This window comes from Pipistrellus kuhlii, unplaced genomic scaffold, assembly GCF_014108245.1.
Source record: "Pipistrellus kuhlii isolate mPipKuh1 unplaced genomic scaffold, mPipKuh1.p scaffold_m20_p_51, whole genome shotgun sequence".
In the NCBI taxonomy this organism is placed as follows: Eukaryota; Metazoa; Chordata; class Mammalia; order Chiroptera; family Vespertilionidae; genus Pipistrellus; species Pipistrellus kuhlii.
In genome coordinates this window covers 167,641-188,290 of record NW_023425553.1, presented here as the reverse complement: position 1 = coordinate 188,290, position 20,650 = coordinate 167,641, and the positions used below count along the sequence as shown (strand labels likewise).

Sequence of the window (20,650 nt, the reverse complement as noted above, 5' to 3'; positions counted from 1 at the left end):
ATTCTCTTGGCAGCTTTGGGAGGTGAGTAGCAGGTCAATCCCTATCCTCCATGAGGAAATGAGCAAGACAAAGAAGGTTGAGTAGTTTTTTTCTGAGTCACCAGCTAGCAAGGCAGGGTGTGGATCAAAGACTTTGGGATCCAAGCCTGACCCCCTTTTGCGGGCTAAGCTCTGCAGCCCAGCTTCTCCCTCACTCAGAGCTTCCTCGGTCATGCGTGTGGCACATCACTATGTCCCAGAGGTGTTGGGGTGAGACCACGTGAATATCCCCCAGGCCTTGGGCCAGCACATAAGGAAGCAGGGAGGGTGAAAACAAGAACCACCTTGAAAAAATATTTTTATTGATTTTATAGAGGAAGGGAGAGAGGGAGAGAGATAGAAACATCAATGATGAGAGAGAATCATTGATCGGCTGCCTCCTGTATGCCCCACACTGGGGATCAAGCCTACAACCTGGGCATGTGCCCTGACTGGGAATTGAACCCTCACCTCCTGGTTCATAGGTTGATGCTTAACCTTTTAATAAGAGGGACTTAGAAATATAGATTGATATTACCTTTGAATTTTCATAAAACCAGAGAGCGTTTCTCATGGATATTTATGAGTTGTTTGCATTATTGTGATATAAAGCTACTCCAACTGCCAGAATCTTCAATGGCTTCTGAGACACAACAAAAATAAAGATACAAAAGAAGGAATAAAAAAGATAAGAAATAGCCCTAGCAGGTTTGGCTCAATGGATAGAGCGCTGGTCTGTGGACCAAAGGGACCCAGGTTCGATTCCGGACTAGGACACGTACAGGAGGCAACGGATCAATGTTAGACACATTGATATTTCTCTGTTTTTTCCTCTTTCTTCCACTCTCTCTAAAAATCAATGGAAAAATATCCTTGGGCGAGGATTAAAAAAAAAAAAAAGATAAAAGATAATTTTAAAAGCCCAGGTGTACTTGGGGAAAAAAACACCCAAAACACTTTAGAAGTACAAACACATAGTCATTGCAATAAAAATCTCAGCCGAGCCGAGACCGGTTTGGCTCAATCGATAGAGCGTCGGCTTGGGGACTAAAGGGTCCCGGGTTCGATTCCGGTCAAGGGCATGTACCTTGGTTGCGGGCATATCCCCAGTAGGGGGTGTGCAAGAGGCAGCTGATCGATGACTCTCTCTCTCTCATCGATGTTTCTAACTATCTCTCTCCCTTCCTCTCTGTACAAAATCAATAAAAATATATTAAAAAAAAAAATCTCAGCCGATGGATTAAGCCACAAAGAGATGCCACCAAAGAATCAGTGACCTGAAGGCGGTGCTGCTTCCGATGACACCAACTTCTCTTCCTCCCCTTGGCAGCTTCTTCCTGTACCATCTCTGCTACTGCGGCATCCCGTTTTGCACATTCAGTCTTCTAGCCCCTTATAATCAAGCTCCAGCTCAGCCGGAGTGGCTCAGGGATTGAGCATCAATCTGTGAACCAGGAGGTCACAGTTCAATTCCTGGTCAGGGCACATGCCCAGGTTGTGGGCTCCATTCCCAGTGTGGGACGTGCAGGAAGCAGCCGATCAATGATGCTCTCTAATCACTGATGTTTTTCTCTCTCCCTCTTCCTTCCTTTCTGAAATTAGTAAAAACATATTTAAAAAATATATTTATACCCTAAACCGGTTTGCCTCAGTGGATACAGTGTCAGCCTGCAGACTGAAGGGTCCCAGATTCGATTCCGGTCAAGGGCATGTAACTGGGTTGCAGGCACATCCCCAGTAGGGGTTGTGCAGGAGGCAGTTGATCAATGTTTCTCTCTCATCAATGTTTCTAACTCTCTATCCCTCTTTCTAAAAATCAATCATATATATATATATATTTGTGTGTGTGTGTGTGTGTGTGTCTGTGTGTGTATATCCAAGCTCTAGTTCCTTTCCTCTCTGCTCAAGCCACAGTATGACAGACAAGCAAATGACTTCAATGACAGCCCTGAAAATTCCCGCAATCTGTATCTGCAGCGCTGACAGTGCTGAAAATCAAACACAGTGTTTCATTGCGTGGGCTACAGAATCCCAGTGTCATTTGAATTCCCACTTTCTCCATGTTTCTCATGTGAAAGTTAGGGCAGTGATTGGAGGATCGGGATCCCGCCACTTGGAACTGGGACATCTGGTTGGCCTCAATTGAAACTGACCACCAGGAAGCCCCCAGTCCTCAGAGCCCCCCTTCTGGTGAAAGTAGGCTTTTTTCCTGTGTCTAACCCTTGTCCCAGGAATGCCCGGGAGCGGGGAGCGCCGCAACCAGCCCTGCTCCAGCTGCCAGTGGGTGTTCGCTCCTCTGGCGTTGCCCTCCACGCCCAGTTTTTCAATGGCGGCGCTGATTGGCTGAGTCTCAATGAGTGACGGAACAAAACCCAATGACGTGGCTGCACTGCCGCCCACATAAGGATTGGCGTGCTCGGGTTAGGCCCGGCGCCGGCCGGCGCTAGGCTGTCAAATGGTGGGTAGAGGGCGCACCAGTAAAAACACAGGCGATTCGGAGGGGAATGTGAGCAGCCAGGGCTGCAGAGAAGGGGTGGGCTGGTCAGGGTGGGGAAAGGCGGGCCGATTCGCCGCCGCTGAGCCCTGGACAATCCCAATGAGGCCAGGAAGGGGGTGGGGCAGGCGGAGGGCCCAGCCAGGGCTGGGGAAGAGGAACGGGTCAGGAAGGCAGGGCTGTTCTCATGTCGATGGCACTTGTAAAATCTTGGCCGTAGTCCTGTGGGATAGATACTATCACCATCATGAGCAGCGGCATCTCCTTTTACAGATGAAATAAACAGGCAAAGTGGGTTACCTAGTCACTGCCCCACCAGCCCAAGTAGCTAACCTGGGATGAAGGCCAAACAGCGGGCCACCCTCCCTGAATGCCGCTCTCCCATGGAAGGGATTCAGAGAAGGGGGCATTCTGAAGACTCAGGGACAATTGAGGAACATTCAGTGCCTATGCCAGTTTACTGTGTGCCTGTCCTCCCCCACACCTTGGTTACTCTGCACTCAGAAGCTACACCTGGGTCAGGCTGGCCACAGGGCACTCCTTTCCGAGTGATCATGGTTTCTCTCAGTGCCTGTTACAAGATAGGCCCTACTGTTCTTTCAAAGCACCTGAGGGGGCCTGAATCCAGGCACTTTAATCACGGGTGGTATCTACACTGTTTCTGTTGTAGGCATCACCAGATGGGGGCAGTTTACACCCGGATTCAACCAAATGTGGTGCTAATACATAGCTACACATTCTGGTTTCATGTCACAGCCGTCATTCTGGTTCACTCTCACAAAACTCTTTAAATGCACACACAGACACTAGAGAGTAAACATTTACCATATGACCCAACAATTCCACTCCTAGGTTTGTATAGACGTGGGAAGTGAAAATACACAGGGTGTCCCCCCCCCCACAAAAAAATGTATATATCCTGTAACAGCTGATAGCTCAGTTTTTTAAATGAAATATATTTTAATAAACACTGCCTTTACAATGAAAATGTGTGCATACATTTTTGGGACACCCTATGTATTCACAAACTTGAATACAAATGTTCTTAGCATTATTCATGGAAAACAAAGTGAAAACGACTCAAAAGTTTATCAGGTGATGAAGGGATAAAATGTGGTCTGTACAGAGGATGGACTATTACATGGCCTTAAAAAGGTAAGTTCTGTCAGATGCTATAATGTGGATGAGCCTCAAATGCATTATGCGAAGTGAAATAAGCCAGACACAAAAAGGCCACAAGCTGTGATTTCCTTTATATGTATGTCCAGAACGGGCAAATTCAGAGACAGAAAATACATGATTGCCAGTGGCTGGGAAGGTGAGTAGGGAGTGACTACTAAGGAATGAAGTGTTTCTTTCTGGTGTGATGCAGATCTAAAATTGACCACGGTTAATGGTTGCGTAACAACTCTGAATATACTACCGTAGAACCACTGAATTGTATACTTTTAATGGGTGAAATTGTATGGAGTATGAGATACTTGAGGTAAAAATTTTTATGTGCATTTAGTAAACTTTCTATAATGTTCCTTTGATTTCTGTCAAAAAATTAAGTTTGATTTTTAAATTGTTTGATATTTGTATTATATCTATTATTAAAATCTAATTTTTTGAAATCTAAGCACAACAAATACGCTAATTTTACAGGCTAGGAAAACAAGCTCAGTGGTTAAAAGGGCAGGAGTAGAATGAGTAGGCCCACTCTCGAGTGAGGACAGTTCTTCAGTCCCTACCTCAGATTCCAGGACAAAGACTCCTGATGACCAGTTCATGAAAGCAATAAAAATAAGGACCATGACACACCAAGACACATCCAGTCCATTTTAAATTATTTTCAAGTTTGAGCCCATCTTTATCTGGCTGGTACTTTTTTCTTGCATTCTAGCCACGTGATTTATATACTCACAGCTGAAATAAGGAGGCGGCTCAGGGATGGCTTTCCAGGCCAATACACTGTCCTCTTGTGGTGCATCTCCTGCTCAGTACCCCTTCTCCTCCTGGTTTAGACAGCTCTTTCCTTGCTGATGATTTTACCCAGGAAAAACCAAATCACACATACAAGGCACACATGAAGCCAAGAAGTTGTCTTTGTAATGCTTTATTAAGTCTTAACAAGTAAATGGATATAATTGAGTTTACAGTTAGGTCTGGTCACTGGGCAAATGAGACATGTGAGACCTCACAAGAGTGCAGTGTGTATGCTAGAACTAGTTGTATCCTTTCTTCATAGACAAGTCACCTCAAGCAGCAAAGGACAATCTAAGAGCTTTCACTGCTGCCTCACACACCGCGAGAGGGAAGATGAAATTCCAGAGCCACTGCAGTCACACAGTTCCCAGGAAGCTGCAGGTAGGATGGCAGCACATGCATTCTCCACCTGGGTCAGCAGTACACAGCGTGGTGCTGCACGACCCAGGCGGTTACAGTCTACAGTTCCCATTTTCTTTACGTACAATCTTAAAACCCACTTTAATTGCTTAAACATGCGAGTAGCACTTGTACACATAGTTATGGCCTAACTGCAAGATTTTTAATTTGTTTTAAGAACAAGAAAGAATAAGAAAGCACAAAGAGTATAGATTTAAATGGTTTGTCAACATGTATGAATGTAGAGATGTCAGCAGCTATTTTAGTTGGTTAACATACATTTCACAGCCATTATAATGTGTCTGGCACTAATTCCACACATATCCAGTAGTTCGCTCGGTTTTCCACACCGAGGAACTCCCTGTACTGCCAGGCCGTGCACCAGGATGTCAGGCTCCATGGAAACAGCTGCACACACAACCTCCCCGATGCCACCTGTGGAAGGGAGGGATGTTAGGCTTTGTCCTGGAAATGGGTAGCCATCCTTAATGCCCTATGGCTTGCAGGCCTTTGAATTGGCTGGTTTCCAGGAGAAAGATTTTTCACTAGCATTGATTCATGGAAGCAATCATTCCTGACTGCTCAGAAGTTCTCATTCTACACTGTAGGTTCCAAAATCGCTCCCAGCCCCACCTACTCTAGTGAGGGGCTCTCAACAAGGCTCCATGGATACAGGGGACTATGCAGCTCAGATACTCAACGCTGTCAGGAACCCCCAAACGATTAAAATCCACAAATGAACTGTAAAGAAAAGAGCAACTGGCAGGCCTGAGGTGATTAGCTTAGGAAGGGCCACTTGCAAGGTTGGCCCTCGGGTGTCAACTGGACAGTGGGCTGGTGTAAGTCCCCTCGGCCAACATGACACTTCCCCTACTCATAAGGGTGCTCCCTGCACCTGGACTGTTTGTACAAGTGTGGTTTACGTGGAGCACCTGGGAGCCGGGAAGTTCGGTACATGCCTGGCAATGGGGGGGGGGGGGCTCTCACATGACCAGCCCCCAGTAAAACCCAGGGTGCTGGGTCTCAGGTGGGTTCCCTGGGTCTGTAGTGATGCATTTTTCACGGCTGAAGAGCGGGGAGTATCTGGCAGGCCCCACGGGAGGAAGGGACGGAGGGAAGGAGGAATGGAGGGAGCCCAAGGCCTGAGGTTCTCTCTCCCTGACCTGTGCCCTTTCAACGTGGTAAATCTCAGCCATGAGGGCACTGGGAGTGCTTCCAGAGACGCTGATCACAGCTGTGCTTTTGGGACCCCTGACATGAAACTCCCCATCCCCTTATCTGGCCCACTTAACTTTCCCCGGCCAAACACTACCCAGCTCCTATTCTTTGGGGGTGCAAACTATTAATTCAAAACTAAAAAGCAACTGTGAAGCTCTTCATGAGCCCTCCCTGTCCACAATGCTGAGTTAGACATTCCTTTGTGGTGCCACCGAGCCACCCAGGGACCAGAGCACTGTGCATTATGCTGGGGAATACACAATGAGTAGGTGGGCAAGAGACTCCTAAGATGGTATGCTTGGGAGGAGCAGCGATAAAGGTTGCTGGGTAAGTGGTTGGTGGAGGTGATGCCCAGGAGCATGGGGCGCCTCCAATCAAACATGTCCTGCCAGAGCACTCTGAAAAGACGTACCTTCTGGGTGGTGATCCTCCACTGTAATAATCCGGCCAGCAGTGCATTTTGCGTGGGCGATGATGGTGTCAGCATCCAGGGGTTTAATGGTAAACAGGTCAATGACACGGATAGGTATATCTGGAGAAGAGCAATGACCAGTTTGGCATATGAAGCAGACTTAGAATAAGACCACCAGTTTGGGGCACATGCGACAGCCCAAGTCCCACCTCTCACCAGCTGGAACTTCGACTTTTACTGACAACAAACTGACCTTGTTTGGCAAGTTCATCAGCAGCGACTAAGATTTCATGCAGAGTAACTCCAGCTCCAATAACTGTGACCTTGTCATCGACACTCTGGCGAATGACCTGGTATTGTACCCGCAAAACAAAAATGCTGTGGTTACTATGTTGAGAGCACATCTAAAGGTGGAAGGCCCTCTGCTAACACTGCTTGCTCTTCACTGACCTTTTGCTCTTCCCCAATTTCACACCTTAATAATTCACTACAAAAAAAGCTGAATCAACTCACTGAAAAATGACACTTTTTGATAACCCCCTTCATGTTTTACAAATTCATCGACCTTTCCTCATGATTTTCAGTGCCAAATTACTAAGTTCCTACACAATACATAAACAAAAGGACACTTTAACAAAGAAGATGGATATCAAACAGGGACCTAAAAGACAGAGGGGCCGGAAGTGAGTTATATGGCTCATATTCAGCCAGAGGATGGACTCATATCCACTGAGGAGTCTGGAAAGGACTGCTTAGACATCTTGCTGGGTGAGCAAAAACAGATTGAACTCCACTGGTGAACATGTATGTTAACAGGAACCGTTTGAGGACATTTTGTACATGCTCTGTGGGCCCATTCTGGAGCCAAGGGCAGCGAATCTCAGAGCAGGAAGAATTTGCCTAGGGCTGAGACAAGCAACCAGGCCCATCTGATGTCAAGCCCATGCTCTCATTCACTTGCTATTCTGCAAGCAAAGACGGGGCCTTCGGCTTTTTTCTGAGTTTGATTTCCTCAAAGCTCCCCAACCAAAGGCACCTGGAATTAGTCTTCATTTCAGCCATCTTTATAGGTTTTCCTATGACAGTACAGATATTCAGGCCTTCTAAGCCACTCCATTCTCTGAGAATATCCTAGCCTCCCTCTTTCTCTCTATATAAAATCACACACAGTACCTTCTTATGTCTCTTTTGTAAAAGTCAGCCCTTGAATTATCCATAACATGCATATTATCATACGCATTTTAACTCACATCCTTTACCATTAGGGAATTTTGTTAGGGTAGGGCAAATATTGGGGGGAAAGGGAGAGATATGAGAAAGCTCTGGAGACCTCTGACTATCACTGAAACCCTCATGCCCCAGAGGAAAACATATGGCCTTGAATTTAAATGTGGGCATACAGAGGACAATAGGACACTGAAAGTGAATACTGCAGCTTTTCCACCCAGTGTGGTGGCAGGCATAGGCTGTCGGGATATACCTGCTTTATTATGCACTAAAGCCACTCGGTGCTTACAGTCATTCTGAGCACTAGCAACTATAAATTCTGGAGCAGCCTAGCCCTTAGGAACCAAGTAGGATGTCACCTGTAGCTCCTTCAAGAATGGCTACTGGTCTTTCTCATATTTAAGACGAGTACTAATGACTTTCTAAAAGGCATATAATAGGGCATAAAACTTTCCTATGCAATGAACTCTTGTTCTTCACTGTGAACCCTAAGCAAGCTGCTCACCTCCTCTGATCCTCATCTCTAAAATATGGCCGCTAACAATGTGTGCTTCCAGGGCTTTTGAGAGGATGAGGGAGATAGAAAGTACCCAGGAAGTAAGGCCACATCCAATGTGCAAAAACCATCTCAGGGCCACACCGCCAGCAGCAAGATGGTTCGCATTTCCTTTTGTTCCTGGCCTTGAGGATGCAAAACCAGAATCTCATAGATCTGTTGTTATTCCTTTGAAATAAAGGGTTCTATTATTTTGTTTAGCTCGAGGCTGTGTGATTAAGTTATAGTCAAGCAACTCAAGTACCTTCGAGTTGTACTGCTTTATCATTAAAAATTCAACAAAGAGAGACTCCATTCAGAGAGGAGAAAAGTTCAGTTCTGGCTGATATTGGTAAAATGTTCCTTTTGGAGGAAAAGCAAGCAAAGGTCCCAGCTGATTTTTTAAAAACTAGAACAAAGGAAGGACAAAGCCTTAACTGTGAGGATACCTAGTGCTAGTTTTAGAAGTGATCTGCACATGAAATGGCACTGGAGAGCTTAAGGGCTTACCTTGGCCTTGCCAATCTCAAATTTTTCTTCTGGGGCGTAAATAACATCAGTTTCAGGTCGATTGGTCCGAATGTAGCATATCCCCTAGGGTATAAACAGAAACCAGAAGTAGTAGAAAGTCTAACTCAATTTCCAATGAATAAACCTTTAAAAAAAAGGCAGGGAGGGAGGGAGGACTCAACAGTACTTTACTAAAATAAAGCACACATTTTGGAGCAAGGCAAACCACTGGCAAACAGGTAAGCTCTCCCCTGGTCAGGTTACTACTGAGCCAGGCAAAGCCTATGTAGAACCCTGGCGATGCATTCAGTGACAAGCTTTCCACAATGCTACATTCACTGATTTAAAAAGCTTTCTCAAATCCACACTGACCTGTTCTGTACCCACACAGAACATAAATTTAGGGCAGGAGCACTGGCTCGTGTTAAATAGAAATGTCAGAACACAATGTTATAGTTAATTTTCTCCAAAATAACTTGTAATGCTTCAACCTTAGAAATGCCTTAAACACTGGAATATAAAGTGACTTAATATTTCCACGGTAAGATATAAATACATTTTTATCAACACATAAAGTATAAGTATCTAAATGTCTAAAGTATTTTTTAAAAATATATTTTATTGATTTTTCACAGAGAGGAGGAGAGAGGGATAGAGAGCTAGAAACGTCAATGAGAGAGAAACATCGACCAGCTGCCTCTTGCACACCCCACCGGGGATGTGCCCACAACCAATGTACATGCCCTTGACCGGAATCAAACCTGGGACCTTTCAGTCCGCAGACCGATGCTCTACCACTGAGCCAAACCGGTTTCGGCAAAATGTCTAAAGTATTTAATTAATTTACAGGGATAGTATATTAATTTAGAAACAGCTTTTGTTCATTCATCCCTATGTTGTAAGTAAATTATATTCCATGGTTTTGTTGAGGTAAAATTTACCTCAGTGGAGCGCTCCACACATTCTGACAAAGGCCTATACCACATAAGCATCACCTGAGTCCAGATTGCATTCATCTGCCCAGAAAGTTCCCTTTTGCCCTTCCCTGTGCCCAAGCGACAATTTCTGCTCTGATTTGTCACCACAGCTTTGTTTTGCCTCTCTTGATCTTCCTAGAAATGGAATCCTCCAGCACATGAGATCACTCTGTATATAAACAGGCATAAAACAATTTCTAGGATATAGTAAGTAAAAACTCAAGTACAGAACATACATAAGCTTGAGCCCACTTAGGTGAAGGGGAAAAAAAGTTCAAGCCCAGATGGTGTGGTTCAGTGTTGACCCCTGAACCTGGCCAGTTAAGATTCCCAGTCAGGGCATGTGCCTGGGTTGTGAGCTCGATCCCCATGGGCGGCATGCAGGAGGCAGCTGACTGATGATTCTCTATCATTGAAGTTTCTCTCTCCATTCTTCTGAAATCAATGAAAACATTAAAAAAAGAAACCTGTCTCCAACACATTACAAATGCTTAGAATGGAATTTCCACAGTGTACCCTAACTGTGCTCAGTCACATGTGCAGGGGAATGGGTGGGTGCAGGGCTACGTAGTGAGGAGAGTCTGGTGACAACTGGAATGATTGGAAAGGTGAAAACTACATCCCCCAGATGCCCCTGTAACTGGATTCTGGGCAGGAATTAGGTGGTGTTAATCTGATGCCCTTGTGTGAGACTTCACGAGGAGAAAGTGGGGCAGAAGCCATACTCTTGCTCATCTGCACTGTTTCTGAGGGTGGAGCCAGGTTGGGGACCCTAGGGCTTGTCTGCAGTGGTCTCGCAGGCCTCTCCAGCTTTCTGGATGTCACAGGTGGTGGCATGGGCATATCTAAGGCCAGCACATGATGGCTCCCTGCTGGAGCTCACTTCTTGGGCCCAGCTGAAAGCTCCCTGCCTCAGAGCCCCAGGCTCCCTCTTCTCGCCAAGTCCTGGGCCATCAGGTGGCCAGCATCCCTCTGATTGTTTGTCTTTGAATGTGTTCATGTTTTATGTGCTTAATCACCTTTATTAGCTAATGGTTCTATTTTTAAAAGGAATCCTACAACTCAATTTTCCATAATGAATATTACCTTTATGCTGAGAAAAAAAGGGGAAAAATCAAAACATCAATACCAAACTAGTAGCAGAGCTCAGAAGCATTTTCTGTCCGAATCAGTGCCCCCGAAAAATACCTCAGTATTGGCCGCCAGGAACACAGCATACTCTGTGGAGACAGCATCACTTGGATAGAAAATGGTGCAGTTGGGAATTGTTCGGAACATGGCCAAATCCTCCAGGGCCATCTGGGAGGGGCCATCTTCACCTGAGGAAACAAAGCCACAGCCCAACAAGAACGTAAGACAGACCAAGAAGCTAGGACCGCTTCCTCTGCTGGATCAGCAGCAGCGCTGACTGACACCTGGGAGGTGGGAGGGAAGGGTGGCCACAACTGGAGCAGAGCCTACAAAATTGTCCAATTCTTATGCCAATACAATGCCTTATAATTACAATCTGTCACACATCTGTCTCCCTCAAGACACCACTGTGACCCTTGAGGTTTGGCTAATTGACCTTCCAGATCAACAAATCAGTGATCTCTTCTTGGTCCTGACCCTTGCCAACCTCTGACACTTGGGCATTGCCACTGCTGTCCAAGGGGACTTCATGCTCTTCTTGAGCACCGGTGGTTGAGTCCACCCCGTCAATCAAGTCTCTGTCCCTGTCCCCTTCTCCTTAAAGGGTCCTTTGACCTTTGTCTTTCCTTCTCTGCTCTTCTATCTTCTCCATCAAGAGACGGGGGGTTTTAGAAGGACTTGGTCTTATTCACTGCTTACCTTGGGGTGCTATTGTGATTATGGAGGCCTTAGGGTTTGTTTGGGAACAGTTTTGGATCAGAAACACAATGAAGAGAGAAAGCCCAGTGTATATTAGGGTGGCCTGCCTCTTCTAGCTGGGAAGGGGGCTATTACTATGCACACTGCATTGCCTGTGCTAAGTGTCTAACCTCAGAACTCTTCTGCGTTGGCCCTAGAGCCATGTCTCACATCACTGACTTATTTGGAAACTTTCACTATACCCAGCTCTATGCAAAGACCCCGAAATCCCTACCAGGCCCTCTGCCCAGGCCAACCCTGACATGCTGTTGAGAGGCTCTCCTGAGAGGCTTTCCTCTCTTTTCAATTCACTCTCTCCCCCTGCATGTGTCCCACCCAGAGACATCTTGGCCAGTCTAGCTCTCCCAGGGATTCTCAGAGATAACTCCAAAATGTGCACTTATGGCCCACACTCCCTTCCCCTCCAGCATTCTAGCAGCAAATGTAAGCTGTCAAATCTACCTAGGGGTCCTGCCCCACCCCAGTACATCAGGCACCTCCGTCTTTCCCAAGTCCTCATTTCTGTCACTCATGACCAGGATTCCCTGATGTTTCCCAGGCAATTTTGAACTCTCCATCTGTCAGCAATGTGACTTTTTCAGATTCATCCTTATCTTCTATCCACTGCTAATGCACACCATCTCTCAACCCTCTTCCTGGCTTCCCCTTTTCCCGTTGTTTCCAGAGCATGTCCTGCCAGGTTAATGCCCCGAGAGTGTCATCTTCCTTGGCCTCACTCCCTAAGTATCAGGATTCTCACAGCTTCCCATCCCATCGCACCAGGCTGCTTCACCCAGGCAAAGCCCTCACAGGCTGTGCTCCTCACTTCCCTGTGCCGTGACCACACCAAGAGCAGAAAGGAATCTGTGATTCTGGGGTGGCCTAGTATGTGGCTAACCATGAAAGGGGCACTCAGGACAGGTAATTACTTCTCAATGACTGCAAGACTGGGCATTTCACAGTAATATCAAGAGACCCACTCGGAAGTTACCCCGAGTATCCTGGAACTTTAAAATCATTTTTAAGTGGTTACAAATAATCAAATGTTATGAAACCCTACATACACTGGCAATTTAACCATTTAGATACTAATCTTTGTCAACTAGAAAGACTATTAAGATGGCATTGAGAACTCATACCAATGGACACCCCACAGTGGGACCCAATAAGGTTGATGTTGGATTCGGAGATGCTTCCAATACGGATCTGATCAAATGCTCTGGTCAAAAAGGCAGCAAAGGTGCAAACAAAAGCAATGGTCCGGCCACGAATAGTACATCCCAGCGCCACGTTCACCTGTTAACACCAAGAAAGTTCATCAGAATACCTCTGGACAAGGCCCCCATCACCCCTAACTGCCCCCCTTTCCCAGGGTAGAATGCATGGTTCCCTGGTAACACCCTGCTCTGTACACCCCATCTCAGGCACATACCCAGGGAGACCCCAAACCCAGAGTGTCCCCTGAACATTGCCAGGAACCAGAGGAATTATGGTGCTGACCTGGCTCTTCAAATGCAAAAAGGAAAAGCTTGGGACACCCATGGCTGCCCTCAGTCCTTGCGGGTCTCCTTCCTTCTCTTCCCAAACCTTCTGCACGCCTTTCTTCCTGGTGCCGTTACCTCACACCTCCCGGGGAATAAGAGGTGAACTATGGAGGTCCCCCCATCTGGCCTCTTCACTGTGCTGCTGGGAGGCATGGTGGGCCTGCTTGCCGTGCTGAATCTCATCCTTTTCCTTTCTCAAGGGCATCTCTGACTATGTCATTATCCCCTCCCCTCCTGTATTCAGTTTCTCCTTCTCTTGGGTTCACTCACCATTTGAACATGCGCCGTTATCTTCCATCTTCACCCTCCCATCTCCACCTTCACATCTTCTCTCCCTGTTCCCACTCTCTGCCTGGCCGCCTTTTTATAGGCTACCAACCCTACACGGGACCTTGAAGGTGCCAAATGCAAGAGTTGGCCTGACCTCCACTTCCTTGTATTTGACCTCAGCAGCACTGCATAGGACAATGCCCCTTTCCCACTGGCCGCTGCTACTCCCGCCCACGATGGGTGTGTGGATAGTGCACACCTCTTCCTCAGGGACACTGGACTGAGTCCTGGGGCTTGGTTAAACCCTTCCTCATTTGTCCCCCACTGGGAACTTGCATGAGGTTGTAGCCTGCAAAAGCCCTGTAAAATTTGGTCCTTGGTAACCTTTCTGAATCAATTTTGTTCTAATAGTCACCATGCTTCTGCCACTCTGTACTTTTTTCTGCTCCACAAACATCTCAAATTTGAGCCTGTCAGAGAGAGCTGTGCCCTCTGCTGGGAATGCCACCTCTCAGAGCTGTGGATGGCCGACTTCCTGTCATTTAAGTCTCAGCTTAAGGTCACCTCTTCTGAAGCTACCCAATTGGCACTGGTCACCCTCTCACTACCCACTAGTTTCACCATGGCACTGGACAGTACGTGCTGGCTGCTTCTTTACTACCTCTTCCAACCCTGAGAACGTATTAGTAGGCAGAAGAGCATATGACTGGCGACTGAAGGGATCATCAATGAGTTGGGGAGCAAGCTTTTTGATAGGAGGCTCAGTTCAGAAAATTATGGATTGTATTCTTTCCACTCAAAATGGAAATAGCTTAATGAGACTTACAGAAAAAAAAGTACATATTCTTACAATTGTGATGACCTACTTTTACTGAACAGGGGGTCTTAAATTCCAACAGTGACAGGGCCAGGGAAGCACTGTGAGCGAATGAGCAGGCTGGTGGGAGGCAGGGACACGGCCCATCTAAACGGCTCCAGCTGACTGGAGGAAATGCTGCCCTAGTGTTGCCAGACTTTCCCATTCTTGAAGAGAATCCAGAAATTCAGAGTCTATATAAACTCTGACTTTTAAAAGCCGGCAACTAATTACAAGATTGGTAAATACTACTTGTTCCAAATAAAATCTCTCTGGTGGTCATGTGAGCTCTGCTGGCCCAGTTCTCTGGCCAGTGCTGTTTTTGGCTTCTGTGATGTGAAGACAGGTGTGCATTGTTCTGTACTGGCACAGCCCTTCAGAAGTCCAGGCTTTTACTAGCATTACCTCCTTTCACTCTTTAACAGACTCCTGCATTAATATCACTCCAGGGAGAGATGAAGCCCAGATAAGCAAACAACTTTATCCAAGACCACAGCTCTACTGGCATTCTTGAGGTTGCAATTGGCACATTAGAGTATCTAGGATATATTAGGTCCTGCACTACAGTGGAGAGAGAAATCGTTCTCTCTTGTAGCTTTCTCGACCTCCTAACCTCTGGGTGGCTGTCGGGTTGCTTAATTATAAGCAGGGCAGAAAGAGGAGGGCCACCTAGAGATTCTAGGGAGCTCAGGAGGTTTTGGGCGTAGAGCCTTGGGGTCAGATGGCTGCGGCCTCTCGGGACAGGGTGCTGGGTAGTCCACCATGCTCCTCCCAGCAGTCCTGGAAACTATCCGTTAGCCTTTGCCCAACTAGTTTCTACCAGTTTCCCTGGAGACATTTCTCCCCCTCCAGTGCCTTTACTTTTATACACGGAAAGAAAAACTGTAAGGTGGGCTGGGACTCATGTGTCCAGCAGGCCACTGCTAATCAGTGGGAAGACCAGAGAGGGATGCCCACAGCATACACACCATGTTTTGCTCGGCAATAAAGCACTCAATGAAGCGCTCAGGGTGCTCTTTCTTGAATATCTCAGAGAAGGTGGAATTCTTGGTGTCACCATCCAGCACAACGACTCTCTCATTTGCATGGCCCAGCTTAGCCAGAGCTAAACCACAGGCTTTGCGAGTAGCAACCTGGAAAAGTCAAACAGTAGTTTCTTAGAATGGATTTAGAAAGGAGGTGAACATTTTGTAGAATTACAAGTTGTTATCTAGCTAAATGAAGAAAGCAAATTTGTGATTCACCAATAATTTTCTTTAGGGTCATAAAAATGGATTGCTAGTGAATCTTAAATGCCTATTTGCCTCACAAGGTATCAATTTCTCAAAAATAAGTGTATTCTTTTGTACCATTTGTTAGTTTAAAAAATTTATTTTATTTTTTTTTAAAAATATATTTTATTGATTTTGCACAGAGAGGAAGGGAGAGAGATAGTTAGAAACATCGATGAGAGTCATCGACCAGCCGCCTCCCGCACACCCCCTACTGGGGATGTGCCCGCAACCAAGGCACATGCCCCTGACCGGAATCGAACCCGGGACCCTTCAGTCCCCAAGCCGACGCTCTATCCACCGAGCCAAACCGGTCCTGGCTGTTAGTTTAAAAAATTTAAATTTCCCTTGTGCTAGCCAGGTAGCTCAGTTGGTTGGAAGGTAATCTGGTGCACCAAAAAGGTTGTGTGTTTGATTCCTGGTCAGAGTGCATACGGGAGGCAACCAGTCAATGTTTCTCTTTCCTTTCCGTTCTCTCTTAAAAAAAAAAAAAAATCAACGAAAATGTATCCTCAGGTGAGGATAAAAATAATTTAATTTCCCAAAATGTAAATGCCTTTGACTTTTCAGCTCTAAAAATTAAAATGTAGACCTTAAGCCCTGGCTGGGCAGTTCCGTGGTTGGAGCATCAGCCTGTGGCCAAAGGGGATGCTGAGCAATGTCCAACCAACTGACCCACACTCGCCAGGGCTAAGAATTTTTTAAAAAAATGTATTTTATTGATTTTTTTACAGAGAGGAAGAGAGAGGGATAGAGAGCTAGAAACATCGATCAGCTACCTCTTGCACCGCCCCCCCCCCCCGATGTGCCCGCAACCAAGGCACATGCCCCTGACCAGAATCGAATCCTGGACCCTTCAGTCCACAGGCTGACCCTCTATCCACTGAGCCAAACCGGACCCGGCTGTTTTTTTTTTTAAACACATAACATGAATGAGTAAATTTTATGAATTGCTTATGTTTCCCATGCATCAAAATGATAATTTCCTCCTCTCTAATATTGATGTATCTTCTGAATTACTAATTTGCATATACTTTGTATACTAATGGGAGTTGAAATTGGTGACCGTTTTATTTAGAATTTTTACACTAATAGTCGTGAGGGCTGATCTATATAGTTTTTCTTTTGGTCTAGTTTTGTTTTTATTAATTTGAGAGAGGGAGGGAGAGGCAGAGAGAAAAAACCATCACCATCAACTGGTTGCCTCCTGCATGCATCCCAAACTGGGATCCAATCTGCAACCTGAACAAGTGCTCTGACCGGAAATCAAACTGATAACCTGTTGGTGCACGGGATGACAACCAACTGAGCCATACTGGCCAGAGCTAGATTTATCATGCTTTGGTTTCTTAAATGAATTGGAATGATGCGCTTGTTTTTCCCTATATTCAAGGTGGCTTGAAATAGACCAGGAGTAAAGATTAAAAGTAAGTTACTCTTGCCCTGGTCGGTTTGGCTCAGTGGTAGAGCGTCGGTCTGCGGACTGAAGGGTCCCAGGTTCGATTCCGGTCAAGGGCATGTACCTGAGTTGCGGGCACATCCCCAGTGGGGGGTGTGCAGGAGGCAGCTGGTTGATGTTTCTCTCTCATCGACGTTTCTAGCTCTCTATATCTCTCCCTTCCTCTCTGTAAAAAATCAATAAAATATATTAAAAAACAACAACACACACACAAAAAGTTCAAAAAGATCAGCCCAGTCAGGCCCCCATTCTTAGAGTAGACACAATTTTTTCATGCAGATTTCCAACCCATAAACTGAATTTAGGAAACAAGCAAAACCTATACAACACTGAGCACTATAAGTAGCAAATGGTTGATAAGAAAATTCAGATATAAGTTTAAAATCAAAGACTAAATATCAGACGTAGTAAATAAAAGGTAAATCCATCTTAATTGCTTATAACCTTTAAGTAGGTGTCACACCACCTAATAATTGGTTCATCCTGGATATCTGAGTAAAGAAAGAATCCCATGTATTTAGAAAAGAAGCAGATAAAGCAGTTAGCTTACCTTGTCACCAACTTCGTAAATAGGCAGAGAGGTCATCTGTACTTCAGTGGTGTTGATTTGAGGCGAGTCTTCAATAGGGAATTTTGGCGTGAGCTTCAAGTTGGTCTCTATCTGGCTCTCAATTAATTTGATAATTGCATCTGCTCTTTCTGTTGGCATTGGCTTTCCGTGCCAATTTTCTGTATCCTCAACGCCTGCAACCAGAGGAAGAAAAGATGTTTATTCCACTAATATTTAAGATATTCTGATGGAAAAGATGTCAGCCAAGGACTCACAGGAGTGAAAACGTGGCGCAGCCTGAGATGGTACTGCACTCCCAGAGGACAGCCTAGACTAGGGGTGTCGAACTCAATCAGAGAAGGGGCCAAAATCTAAAATCCAGCCTAAATCGCGGGCCGAATGGTTTACTGAACAGTCATAAACTGTCATTGTGATAGAAATGCAGCGGAGTGCAGTGATGACAGCGCGGTGCGGGCCACATTGCAAGGCCTGGCGGGACAGATTTGGCCCACGGGCCTTGTGTTTGACACATGTGGCCTAGACAAAAGGCCAAGAAGCTCTTGCGGGGGCCACTGGTCCATGTGCCGGTGAATGGAGGGGAAAGTGAGGGAGATGAGGCTAGACAGACAGGCAAGGCAGACCACGGAGGACCCCGGCGTGTAAGAAGTTTTGAGATTTGTCCAAAGCAAGATGGGAAACCACTGAAGGGTTGGAGTGGGGGAGGTGAGTGCTAAGACCTGTGTTGTAGAAAAGAAAGATCACCATAGCAGCCTTGTGGTTAGGGAGAGATGGAGAAGAGTGAACAGATCTGAGACATACTTTAGGGGCAGACATCAGAATTGATGGTGCACTGGGTATGTCTGTAGGGGGCAAATAAGGGAAGAGTTAGAGGCAAGGATGATACCAAGGTTTCTGCCAGAAGCAAATTGGTCAGGTGGTCATTTCCTGAATGGGATACCGGAGCAAGACTGAATTTTGGGGAAAAGTCATAAAACAGTTTTATTACAAAATTTTGATGTCAAAACACCCCCCAAAAAATCACACTCTTTACAACTATTTATATTTGAGAGGAACAACTTCAGGTTGAGAATAACTTTAGGTTGTCAGCTTTGGCATCTGCAGGAAGACTTTCAAAACCCCCTCCTTCCCCAGACCCTTTCCTAGAGGCACCATATTACTAGTTGCCTGTGTTTTCCCTGATAGTGTGGGCATAGGCAAGCATGTGTGACTGTGTACACCCTTACATCTGCGCATGTGGGCAGCAGCACCTTCTCAGTCTGCACTCCTGTGGAGATCATTCCCTGCCAGTCCTCTAACTGGACCATCCTCCTAGCTACTTTCTTGTGTGGGCAGAAAACCACTGCTCACTTGCTGGGGGCCTGGGCTTTCCCTTCCCCTCTCACCAGATATGCTACCTATAAGAGCCAAGGAGAGCAAGAGCCTCCAGCCTCCATCCATATTTCAAGCAAAGCCATTGTACACTGAGTCAGTTTTCTGCCTGGCCAGCCTGAGTCTCCTGCCTCGTCTTTTGTGCTGACAGATGTTTTTAACATCCCCAAACGGAAAAGAAACATTTGTTTACTTGGAATGCCCCGGCCCTTGAAGGTCTTGGCAATGACAGCAGTGGGCTTGTTCTTTACTTGAGTTGCTCGCCAGAACACTTCACAAAGCGCCTCGACATCACGACCGTCCACCACGTAAGTGTTCCACCTATCAACCAAGCAGGAGCCAGGTTACAAGGTGAAGGGGGTATGGGCAGAAAGAGGTGACACAAGACAGGAAGGAGAGTTACCCAAAGGCTTCACAGCGCTTCTGATAGATCTCGATGCAGTTTTCAATGGGCAAGACGCCACTGCGGCCCAGGCGGTTGACGTCAAAGATGGCCATGAGATTATCCAGACTGTAGTGAGCACCGAAGGCCAATGCCTCCCAAACGGAGCCTTCCCAAGACTCACCATCTCCCAAGAGGCAGAACACGCGGTAGCTGGGGAAAGCAAAAAGCAGTTTAGGACTCTGCTTGGGTCTCTTCAGGGCCACTCAAGGAACATGTTTCAAGGAGAGAAGCAAAGGAACAGACCGAGGCAGCTGCTTCAGATCATCAAGTTCCTAAGACTATTTTCCTTGTCCGCCCTGTTCCAACTCAACAGCTGAGGAAACACAGCTTTAAAAGCTTAGGTCTCATGAGATGGGGTTTACCACCTTTGGCTAGTTTTCTCTTCCTAACTATGAAGGCTATTTCTAGGTTCTTCTGCCCCTTCTCTGGACTCAGCACACAAGAGGGGATGGGGAGAAAGCTGCTCCCTTAAACACCCAAACATTTACATAGTTTTTCTGTAAGTTCCATTTGAAGCTCTGCCACCTTCTACTTCTGATCTTACAAATTTATTTACAATAATAACAACAATCAAAATGTTCTACCTCAGGAGCGTATGTTCTGTTGCAAATAGTAAACTCCTCCGTGGCAGAAACATTTATATCAATAAACCACAACCCAGACCCCACGAAAACGCCGTTATGTTTTAAAAAGTTAAATGTAGGATAGGGAGTGATAGAGGCAATAATGAGAGATGAAAAATGCCAACAGACTTACGGGAAATGGAGCAGGCAGCTACCTGAGCAGTGGGGGAAGCATGTAGTGCCTCCCGAAGGGCCACCTGGGCTGGGACCAGGAACTGAGGAGCTCTGAACATGCACATAACCATGGCCAACTCTGGGACAGCACTCCCCCCACCCCTGCCCCCGCCAGCTACCAGCCTCCACCTTGCTCCCATTTCAGCAGCACCTGGGCACGTGCCCCTGTGAGAAAGGCATTGATCTGTCTGTCTTCAGAAAGGAACTTCTTCAGAAAAAGAAACTTGATTAAATAAAGCCGAAGTGCCTGGGGACAGTTAAATGGTTTCTGGGCAAGAAACTTACCTGGCATGGTCAAAGTACTTGCCAGTATATGCCATCCCACACGCAGCCCCCAGTCCTGGTCCATACCATCCGATTGCCACATCAACAAATGCCAGTCGCTATGAGAGAAGGAATCAAATGAGCCTGGGTGCACGTGAAGGACACAGGAAGGCGAGTA

At 46.3% G+C, this 20,650-nt stretch overlaps 1 protein-coding gene across 1 annotated transcript; it reads right to left on the bottom strand.

Annotated features, from left to right (window-relative positions):
- Nucleotides 1–4,603: 4,603 nt before the first annotated feature.
- On the bottom strand, nt 4,604–20,650 carry TKTL1 (transketolase like 1). The gene is made up of 11 exons (XM_036415783.2): nt 20,494–20,650; nt 19,370–19,561; nt 19,160–19,287; nt 17,578–17,771; nt 15,266–15,430; nt 12,767–12,923; nt 10,947–11,077; nt 8,782–8,865; nt 6,763–6,859; nt 6,510–6,629; nt 4,604–5,314 (listed from the first exon to the last, which is right to left on the bottom strand). Exons 1-11 carry the CDS (start codon nt 20,526–20,528, stop codon nt 5,142–5,144), a joined length of 1,476 nt encoding a protein of 491 aa, XP_036271676.2. The 5' UTR covers nt 20,529–20,650; the 3' UTR covers nt 4,604–5,141.